Here is a 17,465-nt window from a genome sequence, read left to right on the forward strand (position 1 = left end):
CGACGTGGCGGTGGGGTTCGTGCGTCGAGTCACCGACAGATCGGGCCCTTCCCCGCTTTTCACTCGTCCGGAGTCCCCGAGCGCTCCCCGGGGGGCCGGGGGTGGCGTGGGCTCGCCGGATGGATGAAGGGCCAAATCCGGACGAAAACGAGGAACCGGGGGGCGCGACTGGGCCGAATTTCGCCGTCCGGATGGGAAAAACATCGCTCGGGGGCCTCGTCGGGCACGAGTGGAGATGCTCTAAAAGGGTACAACTGCATGGAGGCCAACCTCCGCGAAGGCCACCAACCACGCGTGGCACCGATCCAGCGACAAGCCAGAGCACGACGCGTGGCTGCTTTCAAGAATGTACGATGCGTTCTGTGCCGCGCGGGTGCTACATCGCGGAAGTACTACCCGACGCGGGAAGTACTCGTACGCCTCCGCGCGGGCTCACGTACCCGTGTCCCTCAACACATAATTATAGTTGTATATAACACACGAGTACGGTTATATATAACGCACGATTACAGTTACATACAACACATGAGTACAGTTGCGTATACAGGCGAGTATAAGTACAAAAGCGCACCGAGTAGGTACAGTTGTTGAAATATTGGGCCCACTTTTAGGGGCCCAAATTAGATTTCAGTTTTTCCTATAAATCTCAAAGCCCACATAGTGGCAGCCTTGTGAGTTTGAGCCCAAGTTGCTGGCAGCTCACTAGGGAGTGGCAAGAGGTGGGAAGTTTAGTCCCACATGGAAAGTTGGGAGGAAGTTAGACCACCTTAGGCTGGTGCCAATGCCTCACCTCACTCTCACCCGCCACGTCAGCTTTTTCCCTCACTCTCACCCCACTCTCACCCCACTCTCACCCCACGGTGCCAATGCACGGGCTATAGTGTCACCTCTCACTTCTCTCTCCTCCACATCACTATTTCTTTTTCACATTAAGTTATTTCACTTGATTTTTCGTAGACATTCAAAATAATGCAAGAAATTATTTTATTCAACTTAAAATGTTACCGATTACATAATAATTAATAAAATTGCATAATAAATTTTAAAAATTACATAATAAATAAAAATTCTACTCCTCTTCCTCTTCCTCTTCTTCCTGCTGCTCCTCCTCCTCATCATCTGCCAGACCAAGCTCTTTTTCGCACATCTTGATGGCCTTCGCATGTAAGCGCTTTTCTGCTTCGTTCATGTCGTTGGTTGATTGATCTTTCATTTTGTTCCATTGTTTGAATAGCTTAGCCTTCACTAAACCCTTCATCATGTTCCTCATGGCGAAGGATTTGCTTCCTACCTCACTGCTTGATGAGGTTGCCTTCCCCTTCCTCCTTGCACTACGTACCGCGGCCTTGGCTCTATCGCGGCCCGGTGGACGCTCCTCCTCCGTAGTCGCGTCGCCAGAGCTGTACTCACCAGAAACTCCCAGACGGCTTCTCTTCGATGTGGAATCGGATCCACTACCAGGACCATGTTGTCCTTTCCACTTCGCTTCATTGCGAACAGCTTGCCACCAGTGGTGCTTTCTGAATGGCTGAGTCACTCTTTTGTCATTCGCGTACCTCTCCATTGCCGACTTCATGACCATATCATCGTCTGCTCCACTCTGACGTAACCGCTCTTCTTGGATGTAGTATCCATTGAACAGGGACACCTCCTTGTTGTAGGCGTTCCAATGATCCTTCAGCTGCTTCGAGGTCCGATGACGGGCAGGATCCGAGGTAGAGTTGAAGGTTGCAGCTATCCCACCCCAAAAACTTGTGCCGATCTTGCAATTACCGGCAACAGAGTCCTTGGAGTTAAGAAGCCAAGCATTAACCTACCACGAAATAGATATTGTTAGTGACAAATCAAAGCAACAACCAACCCCGAAATAAATATGAGATGGGTAAGTAAAGTACCAGTTTCTCCTCTTCCTCAACAGTCCAGTCAAGCCTCTTTGGACGCGGTGGTACGATTGTTTCCGCGACATTGGACTCGGAGCTTGGAGCTTCGGAAGGTGGTGGGGGGTACGGACCATATGGCGCGTATGGATACGGAGGTGGAGGGTATGACCCGTACGAAGGTGGTGGGTACGGAGGTACAGTGCCACTCCCGCTACCTATAGGTGGAGCATTTGGAGGTGCTTGGGGGTATGGATACGGAGGCGGAGGATATGAACCATATGGCCCCGGAGGCGCCGGAGGTGGAGCGTATGGGCCATATGGCCCCGGAGGTGGTGCGCCGGGGGAGTATAAAACTCGGGGAATCGGCGAAGAAGCTACATTGGTGCGACGATGTGTCGGAGAGACACCATCGAGGTCTATTGGTGACCCGTCTTGAATCAGATCCGTGAACGTGGTGAAATCTGGTGGAGTCCAACCGGACATGGTGGAGAAGTTTTGAGAGAGGGAAGGTGATGAATGGAGATGAGATGGGTGTGGAGTGAGTGAAACATATGGGGGGTATTTATAGGGGTGGAGATGAAATTTTAGGGTTTTTTGAACCAGCAACGGCTAGCTGACGTGGACGAATCAGAGCGCGCCACGTCAGCTAGCCGTTAGCCCGCTCTCGCCCCGCTCTCGCCCGCTCTAGCCCGCCTACCGCCCGCCTCTCGCCCCGCTCTCGCCCGCACTCTCGCCCGCCTCGCTCTCGCCCCGCGCCGCCAACGCTCTCGCCCCGCTCCCGCCTCCCTCCCGCCTCGCTCTCGCCGCCAACGCGGGCGGCAGGCGGCGGCAGCGGGCGATAGCGGGCGATAGCGCCGGGCGCCCCTGCCGTCGCCCCTCCCTCTCGTCTCGCCCGCCTCCCGCCTCTCTCCCGCCCCGCGCCGGGCAGTACCGCCCCCGCTCTCTCCCGCGTTGGCACCAGCCTTATAAGGTGGGTTGTTCCACCACTAGTAAGTGAGTGAGAATAGGAGTGCTACACGCGCGCGCTCCTCCTCCTCCTCGCTCGCTCGTCTCGACTCGACTCGACTCGACACGTCACGACGCGCGCGCCGCGCTCGTGGTGAGTGGATTGAGCCTCGAGCCGAGACTTTCCTTACTTTTTGCAGCTCAGGAAAACGAACAGAGTCCTAGACGGACGCGCCGCAGTTAGTCGGTTCCGGTCGCTCCCGGATCGTGGGCTATCTGTAACCGACTCGAAACGTTCGTGCAACGTGGGTATGGCCCACGTTGCCTAGGGTTTCCCGAGCCTATATAATCTCCTGCCCGGCTACCGCAGAAACACATCTAATATACGAGTTAGGGTTTCCACCTCTCTCTGCTTGCGCCGCCATCGTAGTCTACTCCATCCCGCGCGCCGACGTGCATCGGCGAACGGGAGAGCAGGTCTCCGGAACCACTCGTCCTTGCGATCCTGTACGGGAGAGGGCGAATTAGGTTTTTGGGAAGCGCTCTGCGCGACTGCTCAAGCTCTTCATCACGGGTCGCCTTCCGTCCAAGTCGGGCGGTGATGCCTACCGTCGTCTTCAACGCCGTCTACTTCGACCCGTCGTCCCCGTCGTCAACAACGTTGTCATCAACAACGTTACTGCCGCGACATCATCTGCTACACCTCCACCGCCACCTCCACCAGATCGGTACGTGCGACATATCTCGATCTGTTTAGCGATGGATGTTGTACTGTTTGCTCTGCTACTGTTCATGTTGATCACTACATCTAGTATGTTCGAGTTTCACATGTTAGTAGTTACTGTCGTCATGCTTGATATTCTGGAATTAATCATGGAAATTGTGCCTAATTATCCAACAACAGTCACGCACACGACGAAGTACAATCGTGCACACGAGCAGGTACAATCGTGCACACGAAAGTGCATACGTACGAAGTACGAGCGAGTACGATCAAGACACGGCGGTGATCGTGAACACGTGTAAGTACATGTACAGAAGTACGGTACACTTACGTTTTTTGGGTGAGACAAGAGGATCGGGTGTTGAAAGTGTATTCACCCAAAACACGGTGGATTAGACACTCTGAAACACAAAAATTCACTGTTACCAAACACGGCCTTAGGGGAAAAAAGAGTTGGAAGATTGTTGCGGAAGTTGTTCTCAGCCACGCAAGAGGAGCAAGGGTAGAAGGGGGAACCAGAAACCTGGCAGCTAGCTCTGCCTTGTGGACACCGTGAATCGCTATCACCAACTAGCCAGCTTTTCACGTGGCACCGGGACCACCGACAGCGACACTGTTCTTCCAGCGGCCAGCGGCCAGCGCCTTTGCTTGCTTCCTCCACACTACTCCTTTCCCACTGTCGTTTTCCCTTCTTTTCCTTCCAATCTCCATCCTACTTTTGCACAATTTCCCTAATCTCTCATCAACTTTTCTTTCCTCTCAGTCCGGGTTGGGTTCACAACAAATGCCGAAATACCATTTCTAGCTTGCGCTTCAGAGCCTGCCTTGCGCAGTTCTACGGGAAAGGCAGAATAGCAAGAAAATACAAGGTTCATTTTCTAATTTCAGCAAAACTGCAGAAACCACCTCGCTGAATTCTTATTCGCCCCCAGGTACATGCTCCTCCCTGGCTGCTACCTGCTAGCCTGCTACGGTGCTACCTCAGCTCAGTGCAAAGTCCACTGCTCCGTGGGCTCCGTCCACCACGGCAGCGACGGCGGCTGCTCGTCGGCGAAGAAGCCCCCGCACGCCGCGTCGTCGTCGCCGAGGAACGCGGCCTCGTCGTCCTCCACCTTCAGCAGCTGATGCCCGTGGAAGAGCGTCTCGCCGTGGAGCACAGCCCCCGACACCACCGGCTCCGCTGGCGCCGCCGTGGCCTGCTGCTGCTGCTTGCCGGGCGTCAGCTCCGCGTCGTTCAGCACCTCGCTGGAGTCGCTCTCGGACGAGCCCTGCGCCGCCGCGGACGCCGCCGCGGGCTCGACGCCGGACGCCGCCTGGTCCTCCTTCGCCGTCGAGAAGCTCGCCGCGGCACCGACGTCGTCCCCGAGCTTCGCCTTCAGCTCCTTGATCTGCGACGAGTGACCAGCCAAACATCACACTCATTGCACAGATTATCGCGCTCGTAGGGTGTTTGTGGGAAGCTCGAGACAACGATCTAGCTAGCTAGCTACCTCGGCGAGGAGGCCGTCCTTGTCGCGGCGGAGGGCGTCGTGGTCGGCGCGGAGCGCGTCGAAGGACTGGCGGAGGGCGGCGTAGTCGCGCTCGAGCTGCTTGGTCTTCCAGCGCGCGCGGCGGTTCTGGAACCAGACGGAGACCTGGCGAGGCTGCAGGCCGAGGTCGCGCGCCAGCCGCTCCTTGTGCTCCGGATCCAGCCTGGTGTCCTTCTCGAAGCTCCGCTCCAGCGCGCGCACCTGCTCCCCGTTCAGCCGGCGCTTCTTCTCCCCTGCGCCGCCGCCGTACATCGCGGTGTCCTCGTCCAGATCCTCTTCCATCCCCACGCCACCAAAATCATCTTCTTCAAAAACAAACACCACATCACATCAGACCAAACCTCACAGCTCCAGTAAGCAACATCGCCCAAGAATGAAAAAGATTACATACCACTGCAAACCACCGGAAGAAGGGCGGGACTGCCGCCGCCGTTCGCGCTGCGTCTCCTCATGCCCAGCCGTTCTCAGAGTCGCCAAGGAAAAGAGGGGGTATGATCCGAGAGCTAAGGATATTGTGGAGGAACTGAGATTTTATCAGGTGAGAGGTGACCGGGGGAAGGGGAACGGGGAGAGTAGGGTGTGCCTACGCTGCTGCCCAAGAATCGCCGCCATGGTTGCCCTCTCCTCTGTCTCCGACCAAAACGTCTCCTAGGACAGTAGAGAAGTGCTCAGGGGAATCTCCATGGTCTGTGGCGCTCGTGCAGAGACTGGAGGAGAGTGGCGAGTGGGGTTTTCCTTTGGTTGTTCCCCTTTCTGTTTCCAGTCTCCTCTGGGAGCAAGGGAGGTCTTTTTTCCTTTTCGTGAATTATATATCTACGTTGGATTTGTTGTCTGAAAACTAATTAATTCTACAGTACATCGATTTCACCATTTTTTTCATATACAGATATAAAGAATCGTTGGTTCATCGACTGAAAGCTAACAAACTGTTCTCAGGCGGCTGAAATTTAACAAAACCGTATTATGAAAAACATGGCCCTCTCTATGCAGCACCCAGTTAATATAACAATGAAACATTACATGATAAATTTAGTAATGTTAATTTGCGGTTCCAGATGTTTATAATATTCCCTCCGTCTCATGAAACTTATATGAACTTTGTTCAAATTTGATGTATCTAAACGCTATTTAGCATCTAGTTACACTCAGATTTGGATAAAGACAAGTTTCATAGGACGGATGGAGTATAAACATGACATGCCCTACGCAATATGCACATCAAGAAAATGCAAAGTTCAGGGTCAAAACTCTTCCCCTTGACACACTGGATTTAGTTATACAAAATGGAGATACAAGACAATTAACAACCTATGTGAACCCTCATACAGTAATATTTTAGCCTATCAAAAAGTCTTATAATTTGGAGTGAAGGAAATAATATTTTACAAATAGCATGTTCACAAATTCGAGTGATGAACAGTGCTCTTTTATTATACAACCCACCAAACACCTCTTAAGAAAGATGAGCCGGTTTACTTGCGCACTAAAGAACAATTTTCGTCAACATACACTGCAGGAGGCACCCTCAGTAAAGACCCAGGAATTTCCACCAAAAAGTACCAACTACTCCCCAAATAAAAGCGTTAATGGCCGCTGCTGTAATCCCCAGCTTGAATACATCAGGAAGGTCAACATACCCCGCTGCAGTGCAAAAATAACACTGATTTAGTCAAAATCCTAATATGAGAAACCTGAAGTTAAATAAACAAAGGAATCTCCGTAAATGTATGTATCTGTGCATTTACTTGTTATAGCTCTATATTAGATGCTCCATCTGGAACGGCAATCTTTTAAAATATGATGGTGGTTTATACATACACTAACACTACCCATACCTAGTGAAATAGTTTTGTCAAGATGTGTACATTAAAATATACATTCCAAACAAACAACTCCAAATATATATAAAAAATCGTTTTTTCAAGATGTGTACATTAAAATACCAAACTGAACACATATTAGGTGGTGATTATTTGGAGGCAGAGACATTAAACGGATGGGCATGTAGCATAAAGTGCTTCTAAAGGAGAACAAATTTGAATCCGGGTAGGTGGAAAGTAAAATTACCTCCATAGTATAATGCAGACTGTCCACTACTATAATGTGTTAGTGCACCAAAGAGATTTGAATTGTACGTCAAAGCAAGTGCTGAGAGTATAGCAGGAACACCAGCTGCTAGGTGCATGGCAAGGAATGCCGCGTATAGAGCTCCAACATGTGCAGTTTGGCTTGCAAATAGATAGTGAATAAAGAAATAGGAGGCCTGAAGAACACCAAATGCTGCAGGCCAACTCAATGAGAAAGACTGGAGAACCTTTGCAACACAATTTGACATCCACGAGACAATCCCAACGTTAGTGAGCTGCCCCGCCATTCCAACTAGAATAGCAAACCAAGCTAAGGTGTCCCATGCAGACTTTTCATTCAAACAATCATCCCAGTTCAGCACCCCAAGCAGAAGTAGAATAGAGAGCCCAATCATTGCAGCAACAACACTGGACACACCAATAACATCCCTGTAGAACAAATTGTGTAACAGTTAATACAGAAGCCATATTTTGAACACTTCAGCATTTTTGAAGAACTTCCTTGGCGTTTTAGTTTCCTATTTAGATTTTATTTTCATCATACTGCCTCTTAACTCTTAAGATAACATGTACTAAAACCCATACTATATGGAAAGAAACTGTAAATAAAGATTTCAGGAGCAATCCAGCTTCCGAGATGGAACAAATTTTGGTGCCATAATGATAAAAGTTTGTAAACAACTGAATAAGTCATCCAGGGGGCTTACTCGCTAGCATCACCCATGGTGGGCTAGAAAGCTATCCTGAATATCTTTATTAAATAGTGCCCTGCTATGTATCTCTCTTATTTTGATAGTTTCATACAACTACTAAGTCTGCACGGACCAGCAAGATCATGTGATGTGTATGTGTATTGTGTAATGCAATTGAGAGAAGCAGCTAGATACGGCTCATGAGAATGCTACACTGAAAGATAAATCATTAAAAAAATTCTAGCAGGTCAACTCATGCAGAGAAATAATTTAGTCAAGATACAGAATCTTACCCGAAAATCCAAAGTGAGACTGCAAGAAGCATTGTAGCAACCATTACCCATTCATTTTTTGTCACTGGGCCCATTTTCTCCAGTTTTTTAGCAGCTAATGCAGGGGCTTCAGGAGTGTCCTTTATTTCAGGAGGGAATATTTTGTATAGCAAATAAGGTGTTGCTAGGAGGGAAATGATGGCAGGCAAACTAGCAACCTTGAACCATGTTATCCATGGGCTTACAATCTTGACACCAGCCTCCTCCGCTAACTTCATGCACAAGAGATTTTGGGCAGCAGCGGTTAGGAAGAGAGCACTCGAGTTGCCAGATGCCTGTCAAGAAGCCGAAACCAACACAATACTGTCATTGGTAGTTTCAATAAAATCTACACTGGTTAAGAAGAGAACACATACTATCAAAATAGAGAGCAAAATTATGCATGTTGACACACTAGAAACAGCACCTGGTAAGTTTCTATTGAGTATAGTTTTTTCATATCGTGTACCAGCGAGTTGCAATGGATCACAAAGAAACAGCACCAGCACTTACAAACTTAAAAGAGAACAATGCAAATTTCCTTGCATACGAGAATTGTTGGTTGCTGATGGTTTACTTTGAAAATTTAGACTTTACTAAATCATCGGCATAATATATGTCCAGGCTTCAAGCATGAGATGCTACTTGGATACACCACTACTTGGTTTTGACCTTTAGTATTTGCCACATTATCATTATTCGATCATTACAAACAGTGTATATATCGTTATGCTGCACTTACTAATATGGCTATGAATGCACCAAAGTGTTCATTCCATGAAATATTAGGTAGGTGGGAATTTCGTGCAGATCCAATCCAGGCAAAGAGCGGTGATCATTACAAAAATTACACCTTCAAGACCTCCAGCCATCTATTATTTCCAGTAAATTCTCCAGCCACATAAGATTGTTCATTGTCTCCCTTCAACTAACCAACAATGCACCTATATAAAGTATAAACTCCATAGATATCTTGACAAATGTATCCTCTTTATCAACTGATGGTATCCTCTACTCAGACGAGCTCTACAACCAACCTTTATGTATTAACATCAAAGAGGATAGGATCACACCCTCGGCGAGGAACTTTTGAGGTATTATCCAATATAATACTTAAACACGGGCATTGAACCAACAATGACGAGTGCCAAATCCAAGCATCTTTGCAGAACTCTTAATCAATTTATTGTAAAATAATAGACCCCACACCCACAACCAGTTGCACAATACCGGTACAGTCTACATGTATCAAGTTCTGACTAAGCCACAGCTTTCAACGCAGATAGCTATCCTAGCTTGCTAGAAAAATGTGATGCAACCCATATCTTGTACTCCCTCCATTCAATAATGTAAGACCTTTTAGCTTTTCTCCTAAATGCACGTATCTAGAGGCGTTTTAGTGTGTAGGTTCAATCATTTTGGTCCACATCTAGTCCAATTTGAAATATCTAAAATGTCTTACATTAGTGGACAGAGGAAGTAGTAATTGTCTAATTGATACAGATTACACATGTTCTCCAGCAATTTCAGAGGAAAGGCGTCTTCATGTAAAGAATACACCAGAAAACATGCTTCCAGATACATTCAGGACGCAAACATAACTCTTACTTTGGTAGCCACTAGCAAGACAGCAAATTCCACTTATAAACTCCTGAGTTTAGTAATAAAGACTACAAACATCCATCCTACTCTCATATTCTTCATATGGACAACCCATGTGACGCAATGTAATATAGAGATACAATGCAATTTTACTTAGTCCAGTAGGATAAGAAAAACAGAACAGGCTCTTAGCCCTGAGTACTGTGTGGAGCAAAATTTGTAAGCATTTGGGGAAAATGCACCTCCAAGATTACCGTGATTCATCTGTAGTAACTTAAATTCGTAATTAGAATGCAGTATGAGTTCAAGTAAATTGTTGTTTACCTGCAGCTGAGACTGCACAAGGTATGCGCCCAGCTTCTTGGCTGATGGGTCATTGGGCTTGCTGCCGGCCGACAGCGACAGCGACTTGACAATGGGAAGGAACACACCTCCAGCCCTGGCCGTGGTGCTGGGCATGGCCGGCGCGATGCATGCTTCGCTGATGGTGAGACCGTATGAGAGGCCCAGAGTGCTCCCACCCAGCCACTTGACGAAATAGGTGGCGACGCGGTCGCCGAGGCCGGTCTTGACGAACCCGCGCGCGAAGAAGAAGGAGATGACGATGAGCCAGATAACCTCGTTGGTGAAGGCCCCGAAGGCCGCCGTGAAGGGGAGCGTCCGCGTGGCGACGGTGGCGGTGAGGCCGAGGAATGCCCACGCGCCGACGGGGAGCGGGCCGAGGACGAGCCCCGCGATGGTGGAGAGGAAGATGGAGAGGAGCTGCCACGCCTGCGGAGTCACCTCCGCGGGCCGCGGCGCCAGGAACTGGACGGCGAGGCCGACTCCGACGGAGAGGATGAGGGGGAGCAGCTTCGTGCCGGCCGAGGGCGCGGCGGCGGCGGCCGGCTCGGGGGTCGCGGCTTGGGCGGCGGACGCGGAGGCGAGGAGAGGGTGGAGGTGGCGGCGAGGGGTGGGGGAGAGGTGGGGGGAGATGGGGCGGGAGAGGGATAGGGAGCTGGGGGAGGGCTGGAGCTGAAGATGGCGGCGGCGGAGGTGGTTGTGAGGGGTGGGGAGGGGGAGAGCCGGGCGGTGCGAGACCGCGAGGCGGAGGCGCTCCATTGGCGGCCGGCTGTGCGCGGCGGCGCGGCGAGCGGCCGAGCGGGAGGAAGCGGGGGTCGGGTACTGGTGGCTGCGGCCTGCGGAGAGCTACGGGTGAGATTAGTTTGGTTTATACGGGAAAGGGCTGGTCCCGTTAGGGTTCAACTGACAGGTGGGGCCAGCGCTCGATTGCAGACGTTGGGCCCGCCATGTCGGCGTCCTAGTGTGCGTTTGACGCTGACAGCGTGTGGTGCGGTGCTGTTTCTCTTGTGTTTTGCTTCTTGTCGAGTGTTTTTTATAGTCTTGGATGCGAATCTGTGCTTTTGTGTTCACGGATCACACATTCTTGTTTCTGGGGATCGGATGTGGGACAGGGTGGCCAGATCGGGATCGTCAGGTTGTGGCTCTGCTGTCTAGCTTGAGCTTGTAGATCCATGTGTCGACGAAGTGGCAGTACGGCTGCCGTCTGATAAGGATTGTATGGTTGAGACTTTATATTAGCACCATTGTCCATATGATCATATAGTAGCACTACTGCCTCCCTTTCCGGAGTTCCCCTTATGCTCGCGAGCCGTGGTCGAGGGTTGTCGCTGTCGGCATTCTCTCCGAAGGTCCTAGGGTTTGGCTCTGCAGCGCTGAAGTAAACTTTTTTTTTTGCGAGAAGAACTTGTATTACTCAAAACATCAGGGATTACAATCTATGTAGCACAAGCTTGCTAGACCCTCTAGCCCAGATTCAAGCCATACTGCTGTACTAGCACTTGTTCTAGCTAAGTTTGCCAAAAAAATGACTACTAGAATTCTGACATCTTTTAACATGAGTAATACAAGTGTGATGGACTTTTAGCAAGGTTTTGATTTCTTCTATCATCGGTGCATACACAGACCGATCAATGCCTTCACTCTTCAGCATATTCACCACCTCCAAGCAATCAGATTCAACGACCAAAGGCAAGCTACACCATTGTAAGGCCAGAGATAAACCCGCATAGACTGAGTAAATTTCAGACTCTAGGGCATCTCTGCAATTGAGGATATGACGACATGCGGAGAAGACAATAGCACCATCACTATCTCTGAGTAACATGCTAGCACCTGCACTTGCATCAGCCCCGAAGGATCCATCAATATTCAATTTACACCATCCAGGAGTAGGCGGACACCATGAGGCACTAGGTATTTGTTCGTGGTCAGTGCTATTCGTATAGAGATTATTTCCTTGTACATGAAGGATAAATTTCCCTTTCTCTAGATTATCATTAGGGTGATACTTGATCTGAATAATCGACTCCAAATAGCTAGAGAGAAATCGACGAGATACCTCTAAGGGTGGCGGTTGTTTATCTTGTACAACTTCATTACGGACATGCCAAGATCTCCCACAATGTCATCAGAATCATGGATCTGCTTGTTACTGTTGCGATTTGTAACAAGTGTAGCAACCATTCAAAGCATGTATTCTGGATTCCTTCTAAAGCTGGCAGCTTCCACACTTCCCCCATGTAATTCCAGAGCTATTTTGCAAATGTGCACCGGAAGAAGGCATGAAAGTTGTCCTCTGCCTCAACTCCGCACATTGGACAGCGATCACATACCTCCAGTGTTCTTTTCCATTTGTTTCGCCAGGTAGAGAGCGAGTCCGTAACCACTCTCCACGCAAAGTGATGTAAAGTAAAACTCTTTCTATTGTGGGTCCTATGGAGTTTGGAGGTTGATGGGGTTGACCGGATCTTGAAAGAGCTCCTTCTTCAATAAGCTCGATGGCTTCCCCTATCTAGACCACGCAACTAAAGTCTGAACTGAAAGTTGCCATCCAGGACGGCTCATTTTCCCCCTCCCCCTCTCTCAGCTTGCTACAGTAGTTGATAGGCGTTCTCCTCTCGTCGGGCTGCTCCGATGCCCTCTCCGCCGGAATAGTCGGCCGGAGTAGGGAAGGAGCAGGCGCCGGAGTAGATAGTGGTAGTGGTAGGTCTAGGGTTTGGTCCTATATGGCGTATGGCGTCTATGCCGGGAGGGAGGCGGTTGCAGATCCTATGTTTCATGTCGTCAAGGTGATGGTGAAGGAGGACTTTGGTTTGTGTGTGAGTACGAACATAGTTGTTGTTTTTTTCTGTCTTGGAGCATCCCCAGCATTATTTGTATTTTGGCCCCCCAATTGGTGAAAACTATTTTCATATGCTCCTATAACTGACACCCCCCCCCCCCCCCCCCGCCCCCCAAAAAATTGATCCTTCCTAATCCTATATTTGCGTGCCTCACTTGCTATAGATGGAAACCGAAGAGTCACTTCATATACTTTCCAAAACCCATACGGGGAGGGGGGCAACTGCGCTTGGTGAAGCTTCCTTCGATCCCTCCTTGTCGTTGTGTGATCGATGAGTACGCATAGAGGGTACCTCACAGCGTGTAGAGAGAGAGAGGTGGGAGTAAGGTAGGGAGCTATGGGGATGGTGAGACACAAGTTACCTAGCTTCGGATCCTGCAATGGTGGCAAGAAGCTATTGTTGCTATAATTCACTATTAGGGCAACAAGTGGGCGATTACAATGGTGAGATTTTGTCTCTAAGATTGCGTGCCTCAAGGGCTCACAGGATCCGTCTTATAAAGACATCAGGGTCTAGGATTACATGAAGGAGTCCTAGTCGGACACTACAAGGTTTATCCTGGCGTGGACTACTTCTTGCCATGCACGTGAGAATTCCGACTGGCGTAATTCGTATGGATCCTCCTAGCTTCATCTGGGATGGACTCTCCACCTTGATCAGTCAGCAACTGGGTCGCCCGGTTAGGCCATAGGCCCAACCACTATCTATGGGTCACTCGGACTTGGCAGAATAAAACTGTGTCATGGTTATACTCATTTAGCATATCCCCAAACTAGTCCCCCAGATTTCTTCAAGATCCACGAGTTCCTTTGCCTAGCTCAGATCGAACATTTTTTCCATCTTGTATCTTCGGAGGCGGTCAACAAAGAATCTCGAAGGACTCCCAAAAATCATAATTTCTACCTAGCTTCTAGGCGGAACTTGTCTTCTTCTTCATAACTAGCTCCAACGACTACATTCATGGAATATTCCTTCAAACGACCACTTCACGATGTCTTTTGTTGAAAGTTACCACGATCTTACCCAGAATCTAGGGTGAAATTTTCGCTCCGCCTAACTCGGCACTAGATAAGGTAGTTCAAACGGTAAAATGGTTCAAGGCTAGGGTTATTGGGACATGTGTCAGCAATCCATCGATCGTGATGCTTGCGTTTCAACCATAGGATACAACACACGAATCTCCACTCGCACTCTATAAATACCACGACGAGGGGCAAGGTGAATCATTCTCAACCACTTCTTCTTCTCTGTCTAGCGCCGCCATGGAGCTTAAAACTCAATCTCAGCATCGTCGTGTTGGAGCACCATCGATGCACCGTGCCGAAGTTTCAACCGGGATTTTTTCCCCCGATGAGCCATCACGCCGAAACCTCATCGTCAGATGCTATTACTACATCAAGAAGGAGTCAACCACCTAGGGAGGGCCGCTGACAAGGTGGTTGCGTGAGTTCTACCAAGGGCGGAAATATCCATCCCTGAGCCATCATGAATCCCCCAGATATTGTATGGTGGGTTCTTACTATAAAGATGAGAAGTCTCTAACAGACCAGCCCGTGAAAGACCAAAAACTGTAAAATAACCGCAAGTTTACGGGTTCAGTTCGTGAAAGAATGCAGATCAGTAACCGTAAACAAGGCCATCCCGAAACAAATATTTACAGGCCCGGTCTGAAAATGCAACTCAACCCTTACTTGTAGGGGTCGAAAGGCCAAACTGAACGTGAATCTATATCTAGGGCGCGCGGAAGGTTCAGCCTGCCCAACCGCTCGCTCTCTTCCCACTTCTCCGCGCCGCCACTAGATTCCCATGCCGCCGCGCCTCCTGATTCGGGCGAATCCGCCAACGCGGAGCTCTGGTTGGTTGCCCCGCACCCGCCCGCGTCTCCTCCTTCACCTCCGGTGCTCGCCCGCCACCGCGCCGGCCGAATCGAGGATGAGCTCCACCGAGGAGTTCCCTGACGTTGATCTGTCCGATTCATCCTCCTCAACGACCTTCTCCAGGACGACGACACCGAGACCGCCATCCTCCTCCTCACCGTCAAGGAGCTGGAGGACTGCGCGAAGCTGCTGAATCGGCGGTGCGGCTCGGTGATGGGCCACAACTACATCCAACGGGATCGCCTCCTCGAACATGCGCAACTATGGGATGACTAATTCGGCGAGGTACCTACCTATCCACCACATCTATTCCGTAGGAGGTATCACATGCGCCATAGTTTGTTCATCACAATCATCAATGCTTGCGAAGCAAACTCAAATTACTTCAACCAACGTAGAAATGCTGCCGGCGAGATGGGTTTTAGTGCCTATCAAAAAGTATCGGTTGTCAAGGCTGGCAAAGGGTCGGGTTTGGTCGGGTCAACCTAAACTAGACCCATGCCCATCACCCTTATCGGACACACCTGTGACCCACGACCCTACCCATGGGTAAGAAATGAGACCCATGCCCAAACCCATCGGGCAACCCGACCCTATCGGGCAGCCCATCGGGTACAAAAAAAAATGGAGAGTTTGACGCAACCAAATATTTAGAACACATCGGCATATTGTTGGGCTACCAGGACGAAGAGTGGTGTGTTCCCGTTCATGGCTTTGTGACTGCAAGTAGTACTAATATGCACATGTTTGGTGTCTGGATACAAGAGCTTTGTGTGTAAACGATGTATATTGTCTACATGTATAATGTACGTGTATCATAGCCCAAGTACCATACAAAATAATTCAATTGTTTTAATTAGTAATATTAATTGGGTGACCCATCGGGCAACCCGTGGGCATAGACTGATACCCATGCCCGACCCACGACTAATCGGGTTGCCCATGGGTCATTTTCATGGGCGAACATCGAGACCCATACCCTACCCATTCAGGTCGGGTGCCCATGGGCAGACATACCCATGGGTCAAAATATCGGTTGTCAACTTGTCATGAGGGAGATTGCGTATGGCATCCCTGCGGATTACACCAATGAGTATCGTCGAATTGGTAAAGATATAACCACGGAGTCCGTGCGTAGGTTCGCTTGGATGATTATCAAGTTGTTTGGTCCAACGTATCTTCGAGCCCCCACTGAAGATGACACAAAAAGATTGATGGAGCAAATGGGAAAAGGGTTTGGCCTGGTATGCTTGATAGTGTTGACTGTATGCATTGGACATGAAAAAATTGTCCCAAAGCATGCCATGGAATGTACCGTGGGAAAAGCAAAGATCCTACCATTGTACTTGAGGCCATGACATCACAGGATTTGTGGATTTGGCATTGTTTTTTTGTTTGCCGGGGACACTCAATGACATCAACGTTTTACATATATCCCATTTGTTTGCAAAACTAGCAACCAGAGATGCACCCACCCACCTGCAATTACAAAGTTATGAATAATGAATATACAATGGGATACTATCTAGCCGATGGCATTTATCTAGACTGAGCAATTTTGTGAAGTCGTTGAAGGATCCCAAGATAAAATAGAAGCTCATTTTGCCAAAGCTCAACAAGCAGCCCGCAAAGACATTGAGAAGGCATTTGGTGTTTTGCAAGTTAGGTTTGCTATTGTCCGCTGCTTAGTTTTAGGATAAAAAAAACCCTTGTCAACATCATGACTTGTTGTGTGATTTTTCACAACATGATCACTGAGGATGAAAGAGGATTAAGTTTGCCCTGTTTCTATGACAACGTAGACACCGAGTGCAACCCCAAATGAATCTCGATCGCATTGAAGCTTTTCTTGAAACACATCGGCAGATTGAGGATGCAAATACTCATATCCAGCTCGTTTATCATCTCAAAATGCACCACTGGAGGCTCCATGGCTGTCGGCAAACATGGTCCTACCATTTCATTCATGTATGTGTGAGATGAACCATTTTTTGAGACATTTGTTTATTTGTTTTATTGTTAGGAAACTACTGTTGTAATTTGGTTGAGACATTCTTTTATTTATTGTAATAATTTAGATGACTATTGTGTGCTCAATACTATTTATTTGATTATTTTATGATCGATTGTTGAATGTATTGATCTATCACGATCATGTGAAAAACCCTGATTTTACAGGTTCAAAAGGTGCTGTCGTGGAACACAGCCCGCAAACCAAACCTATAAAACAGAATATTATGTTCTACAGTTTTAGTTTACAGGCTCGCCAGCCCTTTTTCGAACCGAAAACTGAATTACAAGTTTTCGGTTCAACCTTTTACAGGCTATGTAGGGCTTCCAGTTTTCAACGATGGACCATCAAATATTCTTTAGTCCTGGAACAATAGTTTTCCGTGACTTCAGTTCTACAGGGAAGTAAAAGAAAATGTCTATACCACTTTTCAAGTCCATAATAATCACACCGTCGAATTTGAGGTGAGAACGGACTTATTTAATCTGTATAGCAGTTTATACTATAACGTACAATTCCTGATGAATGGTTACTACCTGCAAAGATCGATTTGCCACCGGAGATCACAAGCTTCAGATTCTTTGTGGTCAAACCAGAAAAAATACGTGGCAGAATAAGGTAC

The 17,465-nt window shown here is 48.7% G+C and overlaps 2 protein-coding genes across 3 annotated transcripts; both read right to left on the reverse strand.

Moving 5' to 3' along the window:
• Positions 1-4,401: 4,401 nt before the first annotated feature.
• On the reverse strand, positions 4,402-5,859 carry LOC127323953 (homeobox-leucine zipper protein HOX4-like). Of its 2 annotated transcripts, none has more exons than XM_051352068.2 (3): positions 5,470-5,859; positions 5,040-5,380; positions 4,402-4,937 (listed from the first exon to the last, which is right to left on the reverse strand). In XM_051352068.2, exons 1-3 carry the CDS (start codon positions 5,528-5,530, stop codon positions 4,536-4,538), a joined length of 804 nt encoding a protein of 267 aa, XP_051208028.1. In that variant the 5' UTR covers positions 5,531-5,859; the 3' UTR covers positions 4,402-4,535. The 2 variants fall into 2 exon arrangements, with proteins under 2 accessions (XP_051208028.1, XP_051208026.1); XM_051352066.2 differs by having other exon boundaries at positions 5,040-5,383; positions 5,470-5,858.
• A 552-nt stretch (positions 5,860-6,411) lies between these two features.
• LOC127323952 (dicarboxylate transporter 2.1, chloroplastic) lies at positions 6,412-10,964 on the reverse strand. Its single transcript, XM_051352065.2, has 4 exons — positions 10,095-10,964; positions 8,151-8,464; positions 7,146-7,594; positions 6,412-6,719 (listed from the first exon to the last, which is right to left on the reverse strand). Exons 1-4 carry the CDS (start codon positions 10,869-10,871, stop codon positions 6,604-6,606), a joined length of 1,656 nt encoding a protein of 551 aa, XP_051208025.1. The 5' UTR covers positions 10,872-10,964; the 3' UTR covers positions 6,412-6,603.
• Between the last annotated feature and the right edge of the window lie 6,501 nt (positions 10,965-17,465).

The sequence above is a fragment of the Lolium perenne genome, chromosome 7 (genome assembly GCF_019359855.2).
Source record: "Lolium perenne isolate Kyuss_39 chromosome 7, Kyuss_2.0, whole genome shotgun sequence".
Taxonomy (NCBI): Eukaryota; Viridiplantae; Streptophyta; class Magnoliopsida; order Poales; family Poaceae; genus Lolium; species Lolium perenne.